At 36.3% G+C, this 26,544-nt stretch overlaps 1 protein-coding gene across 1 annotated transcript in view; it reads right to left on the bottom strand.

Moving 5' to 3' along the window:
* Positions 1-26,544, bottom strand: part of ADGRB3 (adhesion G protein-coupled receptor B3) — a 478,713-nt gene that overhangs the window by 210,600 nt on the left and 241,569 nt on the right. The window contains exon 12 of the mRNA XM_065681454.1: positions 23,517-23,625. Coding sequence (XP_065537526.1) covers positions 23,517-23,625 — 109 coding nt within the window. The remainder of the gene's footprint in view (positions 1-23,516; positions 23,626-26,544) is intronic.

The raw sequence follows: 26,544 nt of genomic DNA on the forward strand, positions 1-26,544 counted from the left end.
AAGAGGAAAATTAAGAGGTTAACAATGTTAACTATACAAATGTATTCTTTGATAACTGACTTTTAGTTGCAAATTAGACAGGTTATGAATTATAGAATCACATTAGTGAGGTGGTACTTCAGGTTATTTCAGGCTTTCCATTACACAATTATGATCAGGACTTTACAATGCTAGTTCTAAGCCCCTTTGGGGTGGAACTGGGAAATACATTCCCAGCCCTAAAGGAATGATTAGTTTTGTGAGTTTTCAGGCAGTGTGTGGAGGGGGGAGAGTTCAGGTGTTTCAAAATTACTGGGGTGTAAGATCGATTGTGTGTTTTCACATGTAATTAATGGTTACACATATTATATTAACAGCGTAAAAATGGAATTTTTCCCCATAGCTTTTAAAATGTAAGACTAATTTTATTTTACTTTTTGCTACATAAATAAAATTAAACCCACAGTTATTCAGTTTTTAGAATTAAATATAGCCTGTATAAGACAGTATTTCTTTTTTTATTTACACATGTCTATCTCTCTATCGAATTAGCTAGTAGAGCCTTAATATTTCATTCACCTATCAGATGACAGTTCCCTTTGCTGAAATAGGAAATCAGCATTATTCAACAGAATTTACTATCCAAAACAGAAAAACACTGGATAAATAGTGAAGGTCTAGGATACTATGTCTCCAGATTATGCCTGTCTCTGTATTTTAAATTGGACCATTCATCACGGTATCTAAGCAGGACTTAGAACCAAAGATTCCAAAATATTTGTTAATTTACATGATGAAAAGCACAAAACATAAACATAACCTAAACATAAACCTAAAACCTAGCACATCACCTAAACCTAAAAATCTTTGTTCTTGTTCAAGACCTTTGTCAGTGACATGGGCAGTGGGATTGAGTGCACCCTCAGCAAGTTTGCCAATGACACCAAGCTGTGTGGTTCAGTTGATACGCTGGAGGGAAGGAATGTCATCCAGAGGGACCTTGACATGCTTGTGAGGTGGGCTGATGCCAACCTTATGAAGTTCAACCATGACAAGTGCAAGGTCCTACATCTCGGTTGGAGCAATCCCAGGCACAGCTACAGACTGGGCAAAGAAGAGGTTCAGAGCGGCCCTGTGGAGAAGGACTTGGGGGTGCTGGTCGATGAGAAAATGAACATGAGCCGGCAGTGTGCGCTCGCAGCCCAGAAAGCCAACTGTATCCTGGGCTGCATCAAAAGGAGCATGACCAGCAGGTCGAAAGAGGTGATCCTGCCCCTCTACTCTGCTCTTGTGAGATATCACCTCGAGTATTGTTTGCAGTTCTGGTGTCCTGAACATAAAAAGAACATGGAACTGTTGGAACAAGTCCAGAGGAGGGCCACGAGGATGATCAGGGGACTGGAGCACCTCCCGTATGAAGATAGGTTGAGGAAGTTGGGGCTGTTCAGCCTGGAGAAGAGAAGGCTGTGTGAAGACCTCATAGCAGCCTTTCAGTACCTGAAGGGGGCCTATAGGGATGCTGGGGAGGGACTCTTCGTCAGGGACTGTAGTGACAGGAGAAGGGGTAACAGGTTAAAACTTAAACAGGGGAAGTTTAAATTGGATATAAGGAGGAAATTCTTTCCTGTTAGGGTGGTGAGACGCTGGAATCGGTTGCTCATGGAGGCTGTGAGTGCTCCATCCCTGGCGGTGTTCAAGGCCAGGTTGGATGAAGCCTTGGGTGAGATGGTTTAGTGTGAGGTGTCCCTGTCCATGGCAGGGGGGTTGGAACTAGATGATCTTGAGGTCCTTTCCAACCCTAACTATTCTATGATTCTATGATTCAAATGAGCTGATTACACACCATAACATGTGCATGATATCTAAGCAGTTTATTTGGAGCAGCAGAAATGTGGTTAATTTATGTGTCAAAAAAAGTTCTGAGGGAAATAAAAATTGCATAGTTCTTGTATGGTAGTCCTTGTAGATCATGACCTAGAATAGAAAAGCTGAACTGTATTGCCACGATCCCCTTAACCTTGCATGAGTTATAAGCTGCTTAGTGCAAATTCCAGTAGCTCTCTGACTGATCTGGGTTGCTAAATAATAATAATAATAAAAAAAAAGCAACAAAGAAATGGCATGAATCATCTTCCCCTTTTATTTACTATCCACCCATTAGACTCCCGTGTTCAACAAAACCTGATAATACTTCAGAATCAGCCCTTTGAATAATATTTATCACTTTAGAACAGGAAATCAAATGCACTGAAAGGCATGACAAAAAAATTACTTTATGTTTGCTCATGAGCTAAATACAACTTCAGCTCTCACAGTAGAGATTCAAGCTTCAAAATTATAACACAAGCCAAATTAAACAGTTGATCTCCTTCAAATTAAACAGTTTATCTCTTTCCTTATCAAAGACTGAACCAAAACTTTTAGAAAAGATGCTCAAAATCTGAGTCTGAATTCTGTAGCATTCATGTATTTACAAAAGAGGCACAACACTAGTTTTGATTCTCCTGTCTCGTAAGTGGTAATATTCTGGGTTTGTTACCATCACAATAACTATGTTGATGCCTAATTTACAATTATTTATGATACAAATGAATGGAAATTAATTGTTTTAAAAGGCATCAGTCCCTTGACTGAATTGGAAAACCAGATACAGAAATTTATGGGACTAGCATAAGATGTTAACTTCTCTTTAACCCTCCCTGTCAAAGCAAGAAAGTAGAACTCTGAATTTGACTGCATTTTAGTCAACAGACAAAAGAGAATGGGTATGCATATTTTGCTCTTTTCCTGTCTTATTTTGACTTGTCCATTGCCAGCATACTAGATAGGATGGTGACTGTTAGGGTGGTGAGGCACTGGAGTGGGTTGCCCAAGGAAGTTGTGGGTGCTCCATCCCTGGTGGTGTTCAAGGCCAGGTTGGATAGAGCCTTGGGTGGCACCTTGGTGTGAGGTGTCCCTGCCCATGGCAGTGGGGTTGGAACTAGATGATCTTAAGGTCCTTTACAGCCCTATTTTATGATTCTATGCGTACTATTCAGCATTTAGTAAACTTGAGTTAATCACATGACAGTTTTGATATTTCAGACAGTGGATATTATAATGCCCTTCTAGAACAGCTACTGTTAAATTTATTTCTGGGTAAAATAGTGATGATTAGAATTGCCACTGTCAAGGATATCTTCAGAATAAAGAATATGGAAAGGTTTTTATTAAAATTCAGAATACTAAATATTTCTGCAAACACCTTTGTTAAGAACACCCATTTAGAATCATATTTATACAATATAGAATTATTCAATCAATCCTAAATGTAAAACCTGTGTTTTTTTTTACAGAATAAATGAGTTAATTTAATTCAGTTTATGTTCAATACATGCTTGACTCATCACCGAAAAACCACATAAACATATGGGAGATGATATTCGTAACAGATTTGCTCTAGCCACTCTAAAGACAAACTGCAATAAACACAAATGGTGAAACCCTTTTTTCAAGGAGACCATTCTATGGATCTCTAGCTTTACTACAGAACTCTGCATGTGAACAGACCTTTAAAATCCTCTCAGTACAAAGATAAATCCACCTCTTAGCATCCACAAGATTATGTATAAGAGAAGGACTGTGGTGAAGTGGTATCCTTTTATATGAACACAGGAAAAATAAGCAGGTAGTTTCCTTTAGTAAATAATAGGCATCACCCCACAGTTAGCCAACAGCAAACAATGGTCAAAATGCTCCTACTAATTCTTATGACAGATGTACTAATGACTTTCAACACAGAAATTATGTCTTCTTAAATTAGAACCTTGTTAGCCTGCTTCTTCACGGGCAGACAAGAAAGGGATGTTCCTAGAACCCTTCTGTGCCCTTGTATCCCTGAAGTTCATCAGCCCACAGCAGCTACCCTCTGACTGTTCAAGCTTTTGGCAGCAAGACACAGTACTGATGTAGGCAGAAGCAGAAGTAGATATTTCATAGATATTTTCACTAGTCAGTCATGAATTATGCATGAGTCCTTCATTTAGTATCAAGCAAACTGTGCCTTAAATGGGCTTGCTGCTTGAAGAATAAGAATAATGCTTTAGGTTTATCAAGCTACCTTAACAGAGATGTGTGAACATTTCCCTTCTGTATTCCATAGTCAACGGAATAGCTAAGAGAGATACGTGTTACCCTTTTTGTTGTAAAATAGTACATTTATCTGTGATAAGCACCTTAGGGAATTAGTTAACTAACTTGTATTTTAAGCTTGCAAACCACTGCAGTTCTTTAAATGATACAAAGAATAAGTAAACACACAAGCAGTCACATAACTGCATGATGTCTGAATATGCCCCCCAAAGCCTGTAACAAATCTCAGGATTATGCTACCATATCAATAATATGACCAGTACAATATTTAGAATGAATTAGAAATCAGCATGGCTTCAGGCAATTATCAAGATGCATTTAATAAACACTCAGATCTTTTCTGCTACTTACATAAGTTTTAAAAAACAAACCCTCATGCAAGCAGGCAAGTGTTTCTGTCTGGTTTTCTGCACTCTTGTTGGTCAGTACCAAATTTTGTATTTAAGGAACAACTCAGGAATATATTAATTATGGACTCATGAAACATCACATATGCTTATACATTCTCATGAGTGATTCCTTATTGTACATGCATTATAAGAAAAAAATCTAAGTGATAAAACTAAACATATTAAGCATAGGACTACAATTCTAATTTTTTCCCCAAACCTTTCCTTGTTCCAGGCATGGAAATAAAAATGTAAAATAGAACATTAAAGCATTAAGAATTGTTGTTATGGACAATAAAACCTTTCTTTAAAAAAAAACCCAACAACAAAAAAGATTATGGAAGCTACTAAAGTTTATTCCTTGAGAAAGAGTTTGTGTACAGCAATGCATCATATGATATAATCATATATTTGTTTCATGTTCTATACTTCTGCATGTGTCACTAGGTGAAAAAAATAATAATCTTAGCATTTTTATAATTTTTAGTCATTGTTACTCTTTACTTACTATTAATGCATACTGAAGATGAATATGGCTATTTGCAGCTCTCCAATGTGAAACATAAAGAACAAAATCACTTTTAAATTTTAGAATCTGACGCACAATTTTGAAGAAAGCTCAACTAAACTAGTGAAAATGTAAACAATCTTTTTATGAGAAGTCAGAAGAAGACGTGTTCTCATGATGAATGGAATGCTTCCTGAAATATATGGTTATTCAGAAAAATGCTTTAAATAAAACATGGTAGGAAGACGTATTTCATTAACTAGAAGACAACTCCATCTTCTAGGAGTTATACTGAAGAAGAAGTGGAGAGCCAAAGAAAACCAGAGCCTCATCCAAGGTACTCTGTGTTTCTGAAACAGCTTCATTTTTTCCCATTCCTTTTTATTATTACTGTGCATTCATGCTACTAAGACTAAGGTCTCCTTTAGCAACTCTTGCCTTGTTGCAAAGGCCTTCTCAAGGAAAAGAAAGACTCAGCATAAAGCAAGACAGAAGAGGGAGGCTGATGCAAAAGATAGAATAAGCTGGCATTTAAGTGCATGAGGTTTAATGTTACAGACATAAAGGTGAAAACCATGATAATACTGAGGGGTCAAGGCCACCTGCAGCACTAATTTAGATTGACTGCACAGGGAAGGCACAGAAACTAAGCATTTTCTGACCACTAAGGTGACTGGAGAAAGTGTCTGTGCTGGTGATTTTAGCTGATAGCAAGAGAAAAAGAGTGAGAGTGAAGATAGTGTTGAGATAGTGAGCTCAGAAGGTGGGAATGCTGATGTAACAGTCATCAGAATAAGAGAGAAAGAAGAAAAAATGAGAGAAATTGCTCATTTATATATTTATTTATCAGGCTTACTGCTGATCAGATATCCACTAAGAACTATTAAAAAGTAGAGGCAGAATAATTGCTTCCCAGAAGTAGTAAATTGAAGCAAAGGGAAGATGGCCATTGTATTTCCTGTAGGAAAATGACGACTAAATCCTGTAATTCAGAAATCTAGAAAGATGTGAACTAAGTTATGCAGGATATTGAAAGGTGATATAAGAAGTGAATTCTCAGGCATGGAAATAGGAGATTTGATGTATAAACCTACACACAGAGGAAACAAAGCATGTTAATTGATACATGTTTCTAATTACAGCTTTTAGTGGTGGACTAGAAACAGATCTCTATTATATTTTATTATGGAACATCTTTTTTGATCATACAAAATGGCGCCTTTAAGAACTTTCAGATACAACTATGAGCAAATCAAGACTGAGAGAACTCTGTCATAGAATCTCAGAACATTAATATTATGAAAGTGGTTAGTGAATCCTAAAAAGTAAAGCCTAATTAAACACCATATCCTACAAAACAGTAGATATAGAGGAAATGTTTGCAAGTGCCTCTTGTTTTCACAGCAATTCACCAGGCATTTACAAATTTATCCACCTGCCTTCCCAGAACTTTTCCAATCAGAGCATCTCAGAGCTTTATATTTCCGCTCCATTAAGATTGAGAAATTAGAGCAGCAGGTAAGATCCCAAAAAGCTCGAGCCTGTAGCTATATTTACAGACCAGACTGGTCCCCTCATTAAATGCATCTGCGGTTGCTTTTTTATTTTTTTTTTAAACCTGATCAAGGCAATGAAAGCAGTACTGGCTTAACACTGACTGTTAGACTACTGAACTAATGTTTTGACCACTTGAATTAGGAAGATCTGCATGCAGTTTTAGGTCCCTCTCTGAATAGGAGTTCCCCATCTGAAGGCATGATAAAACATTACTTCCTCACCTTGGATGAGGATATCTATTAAGAATCAAAGCTATCACAGCTATCACCATCAAAACCTGAGCTATCTAGGAGGGACGGAGGACCAGAACTGTATTTGAATATTAATTTGACAATAGGCTGTCCTGGGTTTAGTAGTAGCAGTCATTTTTTTCTCCTTCTTAGTAGCTGGTGCCTGGTGTCCTGTCTCTGCTTCCCCCCAGCTTTCCCTCCTCCCTGGCAGAGCACGAGACTCACAAAGTCCTTGGTCAGAGTAAACATTTGAGCAGTAACTAAAAACATTGGTGTTATCAGCGCTGTTCCCAGGCTGAAAGTCAAAAACACAGCGCTGCACCAGCTACTAAGAAGGAGAAAAAATGACTGCTACTGCTAAACCCAGGACACAGGTACAATACATAAGCTCAGGGTTCAGAAGAAAGGTAGCTTTCCTTACTTCATTTCAGGTAACTGAGAGATACCTCAAATTAATGCTTTGCTAAATTATTGACTCCACTAATACAGGAGGCAGAAAGAATTCACGTTAGCATTTCCTGATCAGTGTGAAATTAATTCTCTAGTGGATATCTTCCATTCTGAATTTGGTATTCAATCTGGAGACTAAACTTTTGTAAGCCAGTGCACTCCCACCACACACACACCTCTACAGCTTTAGCTGCCCATGCTCAGTTATAGGCTCCAATATAATGTGACTTCATAACTTAGATCAGACTAGTGTCAAAAGAACTGTGAGAGGTGGGGATCTGTGCCCGTTCACTCAGGAGCTACATTTAAGCTGAACCAGCTGTGGTTGTGCATGGGCATACATTCTGATTGTCTGAGCCTTGATCTATGGATTTGGTGCCAAGGTCAAGGACCTGCCTTATCACTGAGGGCTTGCATGGAGACCAGGTTCTCCTTGTGATGCTGCGACTTGACTTCCTGGCTTGATGTCAGATCTGACTCATCACCATGGGCTTGCCTGGTGATCTGGCATATTAGCTGTGCCTAGTTTCCATCATAAACCTCCTCTGCTCTTGTTTGCGTGGTGTGGAACTTCATCTTTGCTAGCAAGGCCACTGTGCATGCCTTATCGTCTCTTGGTTTCCCTCACAGAGCACCCCTGCCTCTCCCTGAACCTAGCACCTGATGAGCTGGTGCTGAAATGTATACATGGTAAATGCCTTCAAGACAGACTTGAGCAAAGTCCCATAGAAAATCTGAAACAGAACTGTTAGAAACACAGGTCTCCTGTGTCTCAGTTTCATGTTCAAGATATGAGTCTAACCTTCCTCACAGGAATTCATAACTAGGTCTTTGTTTTCTGGAGGCATGTTTAATTCATCTTGAATGTTCTCCACGGAGAAGATAAAGAGGATTAAGATTTGTTTAAGGGGTTGTAAAAAGTTGTCCTGGGGTACTGTGAAATCTAATTGTCAGGATAATGCATACATGCTTTATTTAGATTGTTTACATTGTGCTTGGCAGAACAAAAATTCAGTACCTCAGTGGGACATATAGTCACTATCCAATATAAGTAGCAAGTAATACTAATTAGACTGAGTTTGATTTACTTGCTAACATTGTTGAATTCTAAATTAACTTAAATAACTCAGGACAAATATCTCAGAGTTATTATAGACATTTCAATAAAACAACTGCACAATGAGGAGATGCTTTAAAAAAAAATCTAGCTAGAAAATTTGGCCTATAAAGAATGACAGAAGTTGGTTATTATGAACTGTTATAACACAATCACATGAATCGCTATGGCACATGGAGCTTGTGCTTAGCTCTTGTTAGCCATTTCTGGTCATCCCATCTCCAGCATCCCCTGCTTCTTCCCTCCCACTCCCTGAAGATGAGAGACCTTTAATGTTTATCAAAATTATAGAAGGAGGTATCAAAAAGATCCAGGGAGGTAAGAAAGAAATAAAAACTAGGAGTCAGCTAGTCAGCTGAAAAAATGCTATACCATTCCTCTTTCCCTTGTCTGAATTCAGTTGCCTTACATGTCCATTCATTTTGAGCGTATTTGACAGAGAAAGATAAAGATGCCTAATAAAGGTTCTTTGTGTTGCCTTCTCAGGGTTTTAAAAAATCATCTGAATTTTGTATATATTGCATAGTGAACTTAAACAGCATTTTAGGAATACTGCGTAACCCTTGCCATCAACCAAGTACATAAAATGCAAGTACATTATTTTGAATTCAGTGTCAAAGTCAATCAGAATCTGGTCAAAATACTTATGATATAGCATTTCACCTGCAGAAGATAGGCTTCTAATTTTTAAAAAATCTATTTGTATTCAGGCCAACTTTTCAGATGCCTTTACAGTGCTTTCTCTTTTGCTTTTTGCATGCAATAGAGAACAATCACTTTGGACAGCTAATCTGTAGAAACTACTGTGAATAAGAAAATATCTCTGGTTTTCCTGAGGCACAACAGATGCCATCAAAAGGAGCTATCGCCAGGCCTGGCTCTGCAACATTTGCAATACTAATGTATACACCTGATATGACTCTGCTGTCTTTTTGGCACTACATCCAATATGCAAACTATTTTCTGCTACAGTTATTCCAATATAAATTGTATTTTTAATGCTATTGTTATTTCTTTCATTTCTTATGGCGTTCATCACAGTATGCTTAAGAAAAATAAATTCAGAATAGGAGTCACCAAAATCAAAACTATATTGCTTTGGCTAAATATCCTTTATTTCCTGGAAATACTGCCTGTAGATAGAAGCTCTATAAAGTTAAAATCTGATTCTACAATGTGCAATACTGCAGAAAACTCAATTGTACTTATGATATAAAGTGGAAAGAAAGAGTTTACTCTAGAATGTTTTTGCATGTTAGTTCATAAAAAAAACCCCAACAAACAAACAAACAAACAAACAAACAAAAAACATGGTGAATTCTTTTTAAATGGAGTATCTTAAAAGCGAAATAAGGAAATAAGAAGCAGGGATGGACTTTCTGGTTTCTACTGAACTCTAGTTTTTGGGAACCAACACCACAACATAATTGCTTTAATTAAATTCTTTTACCTGAATGCACTACCACATGTTGATTGAATTTAAATGCTAGAGAAGCTATTAATTCGCTGAAAATTTCTGCTAATTCTGTTTGAAAATAATCTATACTTTCACTTTTGCAAAATCATTCAGAGTCATGTGCTCTACACCCAAGTCTAGTTTTGCTGTTACTGCCATGCATGTTTGAGATAACTGTCATTATCTCCACAGTTAGCTTTAGGACATAGCCAGAAAAAACAAACAAATGCAAAAAATTCTTAGCTTCCAATAGTATTTGATCACTTACAAATTAACATGCACAGTCAAGGCGGGTTTTATAGTTCAAATCGTACTTAAAGAACTGGACAATCAAAAAGTGCTATTTTATATTATCCTTTTTCCCCACCATAGCCTGATTATAGCATTTTTACACAACAAACAGTATTTTACAAGATGCTGGACAGAAAACTGATTTTTTTTTTATTTTTTTCTCTTTAGTTTTTTTTTCCCTCTCTGTTCCAAGTAGTTTTTACAGTGCTATTACTTTTATAGACTATTTTTGATGTACTAAATGGGTTTTCTGTCCTTACTCACAAAACGTTTGAATGGTACTTTATTGGAAGCCAAACTAACTGCACTCTGGTGGCAAACATTCATAAAATTTCTAAACTGAAAGAAAGCAGAACAAAGCTAAGGGTCAGTGTAAGGATGCTAAGTTATGTAATAACATTTCAAAGCAGTAACTTTTTTGCAGAAGCACAGATGTAGACAGCATAATCTGGACCTATCTCGATAGGATCTGTGGCTATTAATTAAATCTTGAAGGTTTAAGAACTTGAGTTCTATAGTTACACTACTTTTATTGCAAAGGGACATTTGAATGATAACGGAGCATTTTCAAAGGGTGCTCAATGTCACCACTCAGCAAATGAGACTTTCAGCACATGTGCTGAGACAACATTGGTTGCACTGCTTGCAGCAAGAAATTAATTGGTCATAGAAGAAATTTTTTTCCCTAAACTTACACCAGCATTCATGTAAACATTAAAAATAGAACTGAGGAGAATTTGGCACAAGCAATATAAAAAGTAAAATCAGTTAAGTGAAGTAGCTAGTTTAATCGTATAAATAGGAATGAGTAAATTTTATTATGCAACAGAGATATATAAGATTGGAAATCATACATAAAATAGGAGAAAAGGGGGACAGAAACCTGTAAGTATGTTTTAATAAGTAATAACTTGGGCTTTTTAATAATGAATTACTATGTTTAGGTTATGTTTCTAGAATTTTTATATTATGTCTTTCTGCAGGTTTAGTTCTTTCTGCCACAGGTTAAATTCCTGAGCCCAAATGATTAAATTGATAACAAAGACACTTCACTGGAACAGCATCTTGGCCTTGCTTTTCTTACATTTCTGAGAAAACTGCAGCCACCATCTACAGAATAATTTTCAGCTTTAGCCCAAACCTCAATATTCGATAGACTTGATGTGAATAAAAAAAAAAAATCCTACCCATTTAGATACTTCTACCAAATGAAACTATTTCAACATGAAATACTAATATGGTGATATAAACACTGGGTCTTAATGTTTTGTACCACCAAGAGGTTAGATGTGAAGAAACAAAATAGTGCTTTGCCAATTTAGCTGTCCTTAGCTAAACTGTGATAACCGTTCACCACAGCTGGGAGGTAATGGAACTTTGTTTAAGCTGGTTTAATGGAAGGTTTGGCTTTATTCCAGGGAAGGACTAAATCTAAAAAAGAAAATCTAAACACCCCCCCCACCCCCCTAAAACCCAAACAAAACAACCCCTCCCCTCCCCACCCCACAGATTGAACAATCCCACTTCATGCCCAGCTATGGCTAGGAAAGACTTTAAACATTGCTAACACCAGTGACAATGCAGATTAATGTGAGAATAGAGAATGCTGAGTGACAGGTAAAAATTTGGATCCAGCAGCCGATGCTATCAAGAGAAATTATATCTATAGAGGAAAAAAAAATAAAAATGCACATGTGACTTACTAGACAGAGAATCCTTCAAACCATGCATTAAAAAGCTCATGAACAAATATGCTGTTAGATAGTTGACAGATTAACAAAATTATGAACACAAGAAAATATTCTAACAAATGCCTACAAGAATGAAAAATAGCTAAATTCCTACACAGTCACTTGCCTCCTTATTTTCCAAGCTTTAAAAGAAAATCCTTAAATGCACACTTCAAGTACATTAGAAGAACAAACACATATATTCATCAAACTCCCTCTAATATCTTGTCAAATCAAATGATAAAGAGTGTAAACATAAACCCTTCAACCTTCTCTAAGCTTTGCTGTTGAATACCATTTCTAAGTAGATGAACTAGTGTCATGTTTGAATGTCTAACCCTATTGATGTGCAGTCTCTCATTTCAGTTTATGAGAGATTTGTATATCTATAATTTTGACTTCTGAAAATTATTCAAGTGCAACCACGAATGTAAAATAGATGATGCAGTACAAAATCACTGGCCATGTTTTGTAGTAGTGGAACTATTCATCCAAGAAACAGGTGTAAGTTCAATTTGGCAAAGTTAAATGACAGTCATTTTGCAAAAATTAACTTTTCTTTGTGCATTGTTGACTGTGAATGGAGACCATTATTTTTCATTGCCTAGATAGTGATGCAATTTTCAAAGCCAAATGAGCATTAAAAGCTTTCATTCTATGGTTCTGCAATGAAGAATCTGAGATACTTAATGGCAAAACAAGACATTCCCCTTAATCTTTATGAACATACTGTAACTTCTTGAGGTAAAAATGAGAAAGGAGGGGATAAGCTTGCTGTATTTTTGATAAATGCTTCCCTCAGAAATGAAAGAAATCTTGTAGATGCAGCAGACTGCCTGACTGCCAATCCTTGAAGATCCAATCATCCTGATTACTGTCCCACAGTTCCTTCCCCTTGGGCAGGCCAGTCTCTTTTCATTCTTCTGCTTTTATCGGAGATGAGATTTTGGTGCCAATATAGGACAGAAATATGTTTCACCAAAGGGCACAATTTATGCACATATAAATGGCTTTCCAATTATTTACCTTTGAGATCAGCTCACATTCCAGGTACGCTGCTCTACAACAAGACCAGAGACAGTGATTTCTGGACAACTTACTATAACGATATACTATTTTCCCATGGATGTAGAATCATAGAATCATAGAGTAGTTAGGGTTGGAAAGGACCTCAAGATCATCTAGTTCCAACCCCCCTGCCATGGACAGGGACACCTCACACTAAACCATCTCACCCAAGGCTTTGTCAAACCTTGAACGCTGCCAGGGATGGCGCACTCACAACCTCCCTGGGCAACCCATTCCAGTGCCTCACCACCCTAGCAGGAAAGAGCTTCCTCCTTATATCCAGTCTAAACTTCCCCTGTTCAAGTTTTAAACCATTACCCCTTGTCCTGTCACTACAGTCCCTGATGAATCTACTTCCTTTCAAGACACTTGACTACTGAGTAATGGAAGATAGTGAGGCCATTAGATTTTTATAACAATAAATTACAAAAAATGGCATATAACTAACACTGCTAAAATGGCATATAACTAACACTGCTAACTATTAACTAATGAAATTGGCACTAAAAGTGTGTCCTGATTCAGCAGTAGCAGTCATTTTTCTCCTTACTAGATGGTGCAGTGCTGTGGTTTTGACTTTCAGCCTGGGAACAGCACTGGTAACACTGATGTTTTTAGTTGTTGCTTAGTAATGTTTACTCTGACCAAGACTTTGTGAGTCTCATGCTCTGCCAGGGAGCAGAGGAAGCCGGGAGGAAGCAGAGACAGGACACCTGACCCAAACTAGCCGAAGAGGTATTCCATACTACAGCATGTCATGCCTACTATATAAACTGGGGGCAGTTACCTGGAAGGGTTAGATCACTGCTCAGTCGGCCTGGGTATTGGTCAGTGGGTGGTGAGCAGTCTTATTCTCTCCCCTTGTTCTTTTCTCTTATCAATATTATCATTGGTGGTAGCAGCAGTGGTTTGTGTTATACCTTAGTTACCGGGCTGTTCTTATCTCAACCTGTGGGAGTTACATTCTTTTGATTCTCCTCCCCATCCCTTCGGGAACTGTGGGAAGGAAAGGAGGGGAGAATGAGAGAGTGGCTGCGTGGTTCTGAGTTACCAGCTGGGCTTAAAACATGACAAAGTGGAAGACCTTATAAGTTAGAAAAAAAATGCCCACAAAACAATACTCATCAAAGAACAGCACAAGCTTTGAACCATAGATTATATGAAAAGTCATTCATGTAATGAGTTCAAATTTCTTTTCTGTATAAGATCTTTTTCCAAACTATATTCTTATTTTACTGAAAAATTCTACCTGTGGCTGTCTGCATATCTCAATGTATGTGGAGAGTGCTTGTTAGAACAAAAAAATAAAAAGAACCACAGCAATATCAAGCTATTTGGTACCACTGATGGGGCAATTTAAGCGTTTGCTCTCCTTGCATCTGATACCATTCAAACACCACAGGCACAGAGTTGTGTCACATTTTTTGAGTGAGAAAGCATTTTTCTTAGCACTGTGAAGACTTAGAGGAGGGGGAGTAAAAGAAAAAAAAAACCCAAAAAAAAACCGTTTTTCAGAGTCTCTCTTGAAATTTTCCAGTGGGGGAAGCTATATTCACCCATAGTAGAACAATCTGATTTGTATCACAAACATTCTCAAAGATCCCCTATCTCAGCCTTGAGCCAGAGCAGCAAATAGGGTCCTAAAACTCACAGATGAAGTCAAAGGAAAGCAAAACAAAAACCATGAAATGAATGAATTTACAGGTTTAGAAATCACAAGGTACAAAAGACACTTCATAACTTTTGGACCCTGTTCCTGATTTTAACAAATCCAGCACATGGATGCTTTGAACTGATCTTACTGACATGGTTAGCTCTGTCACCATTATATAACCTGATCTTAATAGAATTGCAGAGTATCCGTGGTCCATATACTCTCCAACTCTACATATTAAAAAAAAAAAAAAAAAAAAAAAATAAAAATTACACAGGCAGAAACATATCAGAATTATATCTGCATATGTTTACATGGCTTTTACATTTGATCTCAACAATATCTTATAGTTTCAATGCTAAAATAATTATTTACCATAAAAATACTTTTCTCTGCTATTAATAATCCACCTACACACTCACAAAACTTGAAGAGAAATACAAAATCCTTATCCAGCTTGTTACCTCGTTATCGTAGAATCATAGAACCAACTAGGTTGAAAAGACCTTTAAAATCATCAAGTCCAACCATTACCAAGACCACCACTACCTATGTCACCAAGTGCCTCATTTACATGTTTTTTTTAATGCTTCCAGGAACAGTAATTCAAGCACTTCTCTGGGAAGCCTGTTCCAGTACATGATCACCCTCTTGGTGAAGAATTTTTTACTAATATCCAATCTAAATCTTCCCTGGCTGTTATGTAACTTCCAGGAAGCATTTGTTATGCTACTTCCAGGCTATAGATTTTGAAAAAGGCAGATCTATACTGCTATTTGGAAATAAAACCCACAGTCTTCACTGAGGAAATTGTCACAGCAGGCTGATTTGTCTATTAGTCTAGATAGATCTTTCTCTCACTTTTCTGTTTTGTTTGATAGGAAATCAGTCTATTTCCACTGATTTTGCTAGGTTTTACCACATGAAAGTATGTTTCCTTGGGTTTATTCTTACTTTAACTAATTTATATTTTGTGGATTTTTAATTTCGATCTGTGTAATTTTCTTTCTTTCATTTTCAGTAGTGAGTGAGTAACAAAAGTAGAATTCATTAAAACTGATGGTGAACTTTGCTATTTACAGTACTTAGACACACCATCTCTAGCTGACCACCTCTAGCTGGTGTACCACCAGATGCTGGCTGGACATTCTTGTGGTGTCTGCCTTACAGGGACACAAAATCCCATAATGACTCATCAGTCTGTGCAGAATTGCGCCTTATCTGACTGTGACACTCTGGTGCCTCCCCTGTTTAAGGGGAGGACTGTATTGCCTGGAATGTATTGACACTATACTTCACTGAATATGATTATTGCCTCTTGGGTGTGCATTTATTTCATTAATGCAAAGCTACCACCAATGACTCTTAATTTCTATCCCCTTGAGCCTCATTCTACTTGGAAATTGCTGGGAGTAGCCTAAAGATGCAGCTGTCAGAGGCAAAAGAGTAAATAAAATCAGATAATTAGTTTCTCAGGGCAACACTTATGTTCACCTGTTAAAAAAATGGCCTGTCATAAAACAGATGATCCCTTTAGAAAATATCAGCTTTTAATTGCTCATGTAAAAAGGGGTCTATAAACAGAGTAATTCAGTAAAGAGTTTAGAGATAGAAATTTAGGAATGATACAAGAATCTAAGTTACGTATACTCAAAATCTGTAAAAAGTTGTTTCCACAAATGGCTTCAGACACTGCTTTCTGTTTCGAGTGGTGGTTGTCTTTTTCTAAATGAAGATTTCCTGTTTAATCAGTGAAGAAAACTTGAGTCTTCTGAAAGACAACATATTGATCTGATCAAGGAAATGCTGAGGCTGCTGCAAAGGAAATTATATGAATATACAGTGAACAGGAGTATGAAGGAGTATAAAACAATTCCAATTGACCTTGCTCTGTAGTTTTCCTATCCTTTTGTCTATTTTTTCTCTGAAAACTGTCTCTTCTGGTAGCCTTTAGCTACAAGAAGCTTGTTATGTATTTTTAGGAGAAATGAAGAATAGGAAAACAGGTTGGTGACACTGCCTGTGTATGAGTCTTGGGAGCTGAAGTGGATTTTTTTTTTTGCGGAGTGAAGTAAGAAATGTGGCAGATTCCCACTTTCATTTCAACTGACAGAATGCAGGTTTGGGGCAGGAAAGACTGGTGGGCTACATCTCAGTGTGAAACAGAGGACTAGAAGCAGGAGCCAAAGTCATAAGTGAAAAGGGACAGAAAGCAGAACTTACAACTGCTCTGACTACCATGCCTGCTATCCAAAAACAAAGTATGACCAACTATGCAGCACAGTACAATGAGAAAAACATTAATTATGCCTACCAGGACTGGTTTCTTACCTGGGACTACCCCTTGAACCATGCCTCAACATTGTTTGGGTAGGTGCCAGGAATTAAACAGTATGGACAACTGTGGGACAGTTCTCAAGCATGCACTCAGTCCTTTCTGATTCATGTTTATAGTCACATTCATAAAAGCCCATTCTAGCCTAAAAGATGATGGGCACTGACTCTTTCAGGCTGTTTTGAGAAGAAATTGGATATTAAGATAACGGAAAGTAGCAAAAGTCTATATAGCAAAATTATGTAATAAAATATAAAAAATTAATGTTAGCTAAATATTGCTTGTTATTCAAAAGCTATGTAGAAATCTGAAGAGAATATAAATACTCTGTGAACTGAAGGGGACTTGTGTCTTTATATCTATTAGGAATGCATTTGCTTTGCAAAATCATTTAATTTTTTTTCTTGATAAAATTGGTTCTTGACAAAACAAACATAATTATAATAATTATTACAGAGGTATTACACATGAACTATGATGCACTACAAAAATAATTCCCGTTCACCTTCTTAAAAATTATAAGTAAAATAAGGCTGTCCACCTAAATTTTGCTTTGCAAAAACATGCAGTATTCTGGAATAACTTGATGGAAACAAGAAAGAGATCTGAATGGCTGTTTTGGGCCATTCTATGAAATTTGCATTTTAATTTTTCTGACAGGTCCAATTTTCTTTCTACTGGGACAAGTGTTGAAAATTTACCAGCTGAATTTTTAATAACCACAAATATCCATTTCTAAATTCACAATACTGTGTTTTAGCATTATGCAGCCTCAGAACAAGTAGTAATTTCATTACAAATTAATTCTGAGTATATGTGTATATAGTTATTAAAATAGTTGTTTCCTGACTGAAAATGCTAAACATTTCTTTACACCTTTGGACAAATTAGTATCAATGTTGTGTCTTTTTTAAGTGACTTTTTAAATATATTTGAAAAAAAGACCCTTTCAAATACTGAAACAAATTTAGTCTCTTTGTATATATTAGTCCAGTGCCATATTTATGATATATGAGTCAGAGGATCTTGAGTGCTGCATTTAAGATACACTTGACTAGCTCTGATACAAAAAAGATAAGCAGACTAGGCAGACACCATTAGAATAATATAATAACCATATAATGTGGAGAAGTTTCTAGAGAGTATGAGCAGGATCTACCGTTTACAAAACCTACAAGTCTTACCTTGGGAAAAGGTGAAAGAACCCACAGTAAGAGATAAAAATCCAGCTTGTTCGTTTTCTAGGATTCCCAAAGCTCAGCAGGTCTATCATTGCTTTTGTCTTACAGCTAGAGTGGGTACATCTTCTGGAAACTCCTTTGGTCACTAAGATTTCTATGTATCTCTAGTTAGGACTGTAAGATTTTAAGATACACTCCATAAACCTACTGGATTATTTAACCTTTTGGGATAAATTTAATGGATATGAACATGGAATGGAAAACTGAAGGGGGAACAAGAAAGTATACAAAGACAATGGACAACAGACTCTGGTTTAACATAATTTTCTCCCCTGTGGCATTCTATACTGTCTGTGAAGGCAGAAGTCAGACTTTTCTCTCAGCCAATACTTATAAATCTTATCTTAAGCAGCTAAGTATGAAGTCTTGAATGAAAATGTATATGTTAATTATTGCACTGGATAAGGTTAATCATCCAAGCACCAGTGTCATGGAAGCCATTTTAAAGTAGAGATAAGTTAGTTAGAAAATTATTTATGCCTGGAAACATAGCTTACAACTTTTAATTTTTTCATATATCATAGCTAGCTGCATTCACCATGTAGATGTCTACCTGCTTTTATTTTATTCCTTTTAAGACCTTGGTCTCATGCTCATTCAGAATTACATGTTCCAATGCATGGTTTAGTTAAGAATCTTTGTTTTTCCTGTGAGAAAGATTAAACAGAAATGTCAGCCTAGTTTCTGTTCTCATTCACCTTTCAGTTATGTACATCTAGCCCTTTTCAACAATCTGTTCTCAAATATCTAATCATTTCAGTTCTCAATCTGTTATTTTATATTTTTTTATCATGCAGCTCTGAACCTTTCTGTTTTCACAGGTTTTATTTACTCACAAGGTAGACTCCTCTTTGCTTTAGATGGCATGAATCATTCGAGCCTAAGCTAGTCACTTTGCCAGTAGAAAAACTTCCAGAACACAACCCATGCCCTTACTTTAGATGTCTGAGATGGTATGAATTGCTCTCCAGAGCAGTAGTTTCCCTTGAATATAGAAGCTTAGGGTAACTTTGGCAAACTTTGTGATGCTTAAAGAAACTGCAACGAATCACAACCATATAATCTTAATTGAAAAGGGCATTGCAAACGATGGCTACTGAAAAAAAACCTCCAAACATACAAACAACAACAACAACAAAAAAAAACCTAAAAAACAAAAACAAAGCAAAAAACCCCACCTCCCAAATCTGTACCTTCTTTAGGCTGCTTTTTTTGCGCCCTAATTCTGTTTTTCTCTGAGCTCTGCTCAAAAGCAACTCTTGGATTTTACTGAATTCTCTTGGATTCCTACATTATGTATGGTCTGAAATAGTCCCTCTTAAATACTTTTTGTCAACACTGAATTTATCTGCCAGTAGATACTCTCTTTTCATTTTTCTATACCTCCTGCAGATCTTCAGATTTTCCTCTCTTTGACTCATCTAAATAACTTAGTGATATCTGCATATTTTGGGACATTACTGATCACTCAAACATCAGTACTCATAAGATTAACAAAAAGTGGCTTTATTCATGCTCAAAATTCTATTTTCTGTCACTTCTAAATAACATCCATGAAAACACACTGCACTTCAAGATTATTGGGTGTTCCTTCTAATATCTTCTAAGAGCTGTAAGCTTTATTTTTGACAGAGAGAGACTCAATTTTGGCTGCTGCTAATGAAATTTTTTTCACAACAGAGGGAAAATTTTCTTTTACAAAATCCTAATTTGCCATAGACATATGTATCTCCTAATTACTGCTCCCTTTATATTTCTTGATAGCAATTCAGCCACGTTTTAGTACATTTCTTCAAAATTCTTAATAGTATACTGTGATGTGACCCCCAAATCACCCAAAGCCCTTAGGTGGATCTGTTTAGGCCTTTAGCTCTCAAAAAAATTTCAAAAGGCCATTAAAAGCCAAGATAAATTCTTTGATCTAAAATCAGTAACTCACCTTTTAAAACAGAGAAATCTGAAAGCAAGTAGTTAACATAGAATGTAGTATGGTTTAAAAGCTTTTCTCCCACTGCATGTTGTAACCTTGCAGGTGGGTCTGTGCTTTCAGCTAATTCAGGGACACTGTGTGGCAGCACAAGATGTTGTTATCTCACACTATCCTTTTCCTGTGCTCAGCAGGTCCTGAAGAGGGGGAGGAGGTGGAGGTGGAGGAGGAGGAGGAAGAAGAGAAGGAGCAGGATGAGGAAGGAGGCTTCCATCCCCTATCAGAAGCTTTTATTTCACCTAATCATTTCCTAGAGGAATATAATATAGAACTGAGCACACACAAAGAAAACAAATACCATCTGTCCCAGCCATGCACTATCAATCAAAGCAAATTGTTGCTTTTACATTTGTTAATATTTTCATAGCACACTCTCAGTCCTTGTGAGAAGACCTAAGAGGACATGGGCTCCATGTTAATGTTAATGGTAATGCATTTGATTTGATCGAGCTGCTTAAATGAACCCCAAAGCACAGATCATCTGGGTTTGGAACTGATCTCTGATGTTTTGTTCAGAAGCAATGAAAAATTTGAGATAAAGGCCACCGCACTGAAAAGTTTCACAGTAGTATGGCAAATGTCCATATGGAATTTCTTAACTACTTTCAGATGTATAATAATGTGGCATGGTCTAGCCTACCATACTATTAATGTAACTTTCATAACTTCCCATGTGCCATGAGCTGTGAATATGCAGTGGATGATCACTGCAGTGTAGCTGTTGCGCTGTAACTTGTTAAAACACAGCTACTTGCTTCTGTGCCTTGAAACTTGCTTCTGTACCTTGAAAGATGGATAAAATACAATTTCATTTGTGCAGGATCTCAGGAGATTTAGCATATCTGTCAAACATGATTAGATGTTCAAATTGTATACGAACCACTATAGTGGCAATCAATTAGAAATAAACTTGTAAACTGAAATTAGTAGAAGAAAACAAAAAACTTAATATAGTTTGAAATTTGCTGAAGAACTGGATTTTTTGTCTGACAAGAAGCAGTATTTCATCTTTAGTACAGAATCCTTTTTCTCATATATCTGAACTGTAAAGTGACTTTAAAATGAAAATACAACATAAAGCATTTAAAATATCTGAAGGAACATTTTACGTCAAATAACTATGGAGTAAGTATTGGATAGTTCTATTTAAAGATTAATATATAAAACTTGGGCCTCCTTTACGCACATATCTTCTTCCTGCATGAAATGTGTTTGCTATTTTATTACAAATAATAAGATCACAGACATTTTTAAACACTTGTTGGTACAGCAGAATTAAAGTGAAGACAAGACAACAACTGCACATTTCATTCCTCTCAGTTGAGATCAACATAAACATTCCCTGAGTTCTGAGTACATAGTCAGTCAGACAGTTATGCCAGCCTCCCTGATGATAGCTACATTAAAACTGAATTATTCCAGATACATTCCTTCCTTGTTTACAAAAATAAGAAATTACTTCTTGCTGATAACAATCTTGAGTCCCCATCTCACCATTTCACTTGAGCGGAAGTATTCTGGCCAATGAGTTGCACAGCAGTGGAGCTGTCCTTTTTTGATGGTTGACCAATAATGAGAGGATAAACACACCAGTATGTCAAAGCACAGAGCTAGGTAGTCAGAATAAACCTATAAATTAATTTTACTTTTCTCAGTTTCTTTCTATTCCTTTGATGGTTATATAGTTAAGAACAGACCTACTCCTGAGTGCCTAAAAATATCTTACATGTGGGAAGAGAAGGGTAATAAAAAAGAGACTGTTAAAATTATGCGGTTATCTAGGCTAGCCAGCGCATAGCATAGTTTCTGATTCAATTGGAAAGTCCTTGGTTTTAACTCTTTGAAACCATGAATATGTAGAGACACAGATTATTTGAATGTGTCTTCTTAAAGCATTTTCCAGTGAAGTTTTTTTTCAGTTTTCCAAAGGACAAACAGATCAGAATGCAGTACAACACGGCAAGCAGCATAGACTGTGCTCTTTAAACAATCTTATCTTTTTATTTTGTCATAAAGCTGCCATGAAACAAGCATTTCAATAAAGATAGTTTTCTTCATAAATTCGTGCTGGGTCTAGCATAATGAAGGACTGACAATTTGGAAGAAGCTTTAAGTGTTATTACAGCACAAACAGTAAACAAAAGAAATAATAAATCACTGGTTAAAAGCTGAAGTTCCCCATGCTGTCTACTGAAATGTTTTAAACATTTTAAAACTGCCAGAGTTATTTTTGGTGAGTTCTTTGACATGTCTCCCATACAAGGCTATGCCTTGCAGGGGCTAGTGTTTCCAGTTCTATCACTCTAAATATGCCCAGGAGAACAATAATAAATATTTATTATTGCACAGCAAGTTAGATTTGCAATAGGGACAGGTGAAAAATTTCCTTTCTTTATTCTGCCAACTAATTTCTAAATGACCTTATTTTCTAACTGACTTCAATGACTTTCTGAAGAACTGATTGACATACAGATGTAGGAAGATGCTAACTGAAAATCCGAAAGAATGTAATGAAACCAAAAGTTTTGCTACCAGAAAAACAAATCTTTTAAATTTGTCCATTTCATACAGCTACCTAATACCTTCCTGGCATCATGAAAATGCAGCTATAGAAAGTTAATTGAATAAAGAAGATAACAAGCAAAGACGAAATGCTGAGCAAATAGCCTTTCAAACTAACTTTTTTGGTTGATTTTTTAATAGAATGCTGCAATATTGCAGAAGCATTTATGGCTATAATAATTGGAATTCAGTTACTAAGCATTTTTATATTTGATGTTTGTTATTATTTGATTATATTGCCTGGCAACTCTCCAGTGCTAAAAAAAATGTTTGAAAACCAAATCTGAATAAAATTTTGAAACTGTCATACCTAGAAAGAACTGACATAAGAATCTATAGGCTTAAATCATTCTGGAAACTAAATTTTTAATTATTGTTTATGTGTCCATGCTGACATGAAAAACCTGTTCTTTGGGAGAACAGAATATTAAAAGAGATAACGTTTAAAAAAAAAAAAATCCTTTTTCAAGCTATTAAGTATATCATCATTATCTTAATTAGCATGATTTTCTAAATTACCATTGAAACATTGTATATCCTGGAAATTCTTTAACGCATACCAGTTCATATATTCTGGTGAGTATTTTCTGATTTTTCTTTAGAGTCCAAAATTTGATTAGATCTTGAGATCCAATTAAAAAGAAGTCCAATGTGTAAGGCATATCAAATGTGTTAAACCAGAAGGGAGATAACCAAGCAAGAGAGTTAATCTGGAGGAAGAAGAGCAGCCCAGTCTGGATTGTGCTCAAAGCAGCAACCTTATAGTACATACTTGCAATTTCTGATTTTTAATAGGTCATAAATTTGATAGAAGAAATTCCTATTTCTTACCTACATTTCCAGTCATTAGGTATGAATTCTGAAAGTCCATCATTCCCATTCCAACAATGTGTATAAAATCTTCAATCACCTGCATTAACTCCACTGAGCCCGGATAGATCTAACAAAGGAAAGGCAGACATGCCACTAAGTATAATATCAAAACCTTTACAGTAGCAAGTTCAAATAAAGCCTAAGTGCAATCAAATGAAATGTGAAAAGAGTCAAACTGCTCTTCCCATGTTTCAATACCAAGCAGTTGCTTTCACTATAAACCAAACACTTTGTCATTAGATCCTCATGTGAACAGATTCTAGTTCCCATATAACTACATGAAATCAGCTTTGCACTGAACTGTGGAATATTTGCTGTAAATCACTTCATTTATCAAAAAAAGATTTTACTGGACTTTATTTTCATTAATGGTTAAAGCATTTTATATTCCACCATAATTCTAATTAGAATATTCTTCCTCCCTCTGGAAGATATCTTCAGTAACTTCAGAACTATTTACACAAACAGCTGAATGCAAATCTTACCATGGCCTCTTCAGTATGATAAACCTTTGCTGCTTTCATAAATACTTAATACAAATTTTTACTTGTAATACTATTATCATTGCTGATATGGGGGCCTCTTTAGATCATCTAGTTCAATCCCCTGCTCAGAGTAAGATCAGCTCTAGCAGGTTGCCTGGGACCACATGCAGTTGCGTTTTGAACATCAGCCAGAATGGAAACCCCCGGAGCCTGTTGCATTCCATCACTCTAACAGTGAAAAAAGGTTTTTTTTTTTTGTATTTACATGGAATTTGCTGTATTTTAATTTTCTCTCATGCTTCTTGTCCTGTCACTGAATAGAACTGAGAAGAGTTTGGCTCAGTCTTCTTTACTCCCCATTCCCTCAGAAATTTTTAATATTGATAGGATCCCCACTGAGCTTTCTCTATTCCAAGCAAAATAGTGTCAGCTCTTTCAGCCTCTCTTGGCATATCAGATGGTCCAATTCCCTAAATAACTTCATGGCTCTTTGCTGGGATCATTCCATTATGTCCATGTCTTGCACTGCAGAGCCCAGAACTCAGCACAGTAAAGTAAAATGAATTGCAGTTGCCTTTGCATTGCTAATACAGCCTCTCAATATGATTTTCAAAATGGTAAGGACTAGCACATTTCCAAGAAATACAGTTTATCTGCAAAGCTGTAAGCTACTGTAATCACAAAAACATTAAAAACTTTTATGCTCAACAATAAAGATGCATCATCAAAACTGCATTAAATATCAAGATAGTTATTAATAAGCTTAAAAAATCTGCTCATATAACATACATAAAAAAAACCCCCACAGTTTTAGTTTTTATGGGCTGCTATGAACAGGACAATTTTCAGTAATACAGTATTTTGTGATAGAAAAAGAATGGATGACCTGTTCACAGCGCTTTTTTCTTCGTATCAGTGAGATGCCCAAATTTCACTTTATGAGCAATATTCGACCCATTCTTTCCACTACCACAACCACAGACTCTAAAAAATGCCTATAAAGACCATAAATTCCAACATGCTGCACTCCATCTTCGTCTTGCTTTATCTGTCTAGATCCATAGTGCCCATTTCAGGACAGAGGATTTCACAACGTGCTTTGTTTTCTGCGTGGATCTTTTTATGAAAGGTAGGGCAGCAATACCATTTTTATGAAGAATTTGTTGTGACATTTATGACCCTAACAGGTTGTAAATGCTGCTTCAGGTGAAGGAGATTTAACTTCCATTTTCCTAATGATGAGTTACTGAGGTAGTAAGTGTGAGTTTTGCATCCATCTCATTCATAGCACACACACTCACACATTATGTACTAAGTATACATTTCAGTAAAAGATTTTTTTCACCCTAGTTATTGTACATAAAATTTTATAGTTAATAACATCAGCACAAACCATTAAACAGTCAGTGTTAGAGAGGTACTATTAATTTTCATATACTTGAAGTAGTAGTTAATCAGTAAGATGCCAGCAGAAGGTGATGAAGAATATGCAGAATAGCTCCTGTGTTTTGAAACATCAGTATAAATTAAGGTATTGTAGACTTGAAGTGGTTTCCTGTGTGCAGTGCTTTACATCAGTTCTTAACAAAAGGCAAGTATCAAAGTGAGTGCCTCTTACCTGAATGATATATGACCTACAATTAATGGTATAAACTGCTAGCATTTAATCTAGGGGAAAAAAAAAAAAAAATGCCAAGGCTTTGCAGCTGTATACTTGATAGAAAGTCAGCAATTTGCTTACAGTGGATAAGATTTTCTTTCCAGCAAAAGAGTCCAGAAAACAGGCTAAGTGGTCTATGCTAACAGTAGTTGTGGAGTTCAAGAAAATCATACAAACTGACAAAAAAATGGTTAGACTGACCCTTGGTTTGCAATGTTTAATTGTCAAAAAATTAAAAATAAAGGTAGCTGAGTGGCTGAACCAGAAACAGAGTCGCCTTTACTCTTTTTTAAATGAGTCAAGAGCATTTGCAGTGGGTTACATTCAAAGCAAATAATTACTTGCACACATTTTTTCCAAGTTCAATTTGTACCTTGATTTTGAAATAAAACCTGAAAAAGTTTTCACACAGGATTTAATAATTTCAAATAATATTGTTTCTGGCTTAAAATCCAAATCTGGTTAACCATAACTTTTCAGTGTTACATGCAAAATATAGCAGAAAATGATATTTTGTATAGGAAGGTTTTTGTGAGTTTTTTTGTTGTTTTCGGTTTTGGGTTTTTTTTTGTTTTTGTTTTTGTTTGCCTTTTTGTTTTTGTTTTGGTAGGTTGTTTCGGTATTTGGTGGGTTTTTTTCAACAGTGAAAGAAAAAAGGAATCTTGGTAGTACTTAAGAATCCAGCTACCCCTTCCTAGCTGGTATAAAAAGCTGCTTGCTTCAACAGTTTCTTAGAGTCTGCTTGTGTAACTGCCAATGAACAGTAACATGACCACCGGTATGACTTCTGTGGGAGCCACAGATGAGGAGTCTGAGATTTAGTGAATTCTCCACCTTTGTC

This window comes from Lathamus discolor, chromosome 5, assembly GCF_037157495.1.
Source record: "Lathamus discolor isolate bLatDis1 chromosome 5, bLatDis1.hap1, whole genome shotgun sequence".
In the NCBI taxonomy this organism is placed as follows: Eukaryota; Metazoa; Chordata; class Aves; order Psittaciformes; family Psittacidae; genus Lathamus; species Lathamus discolor.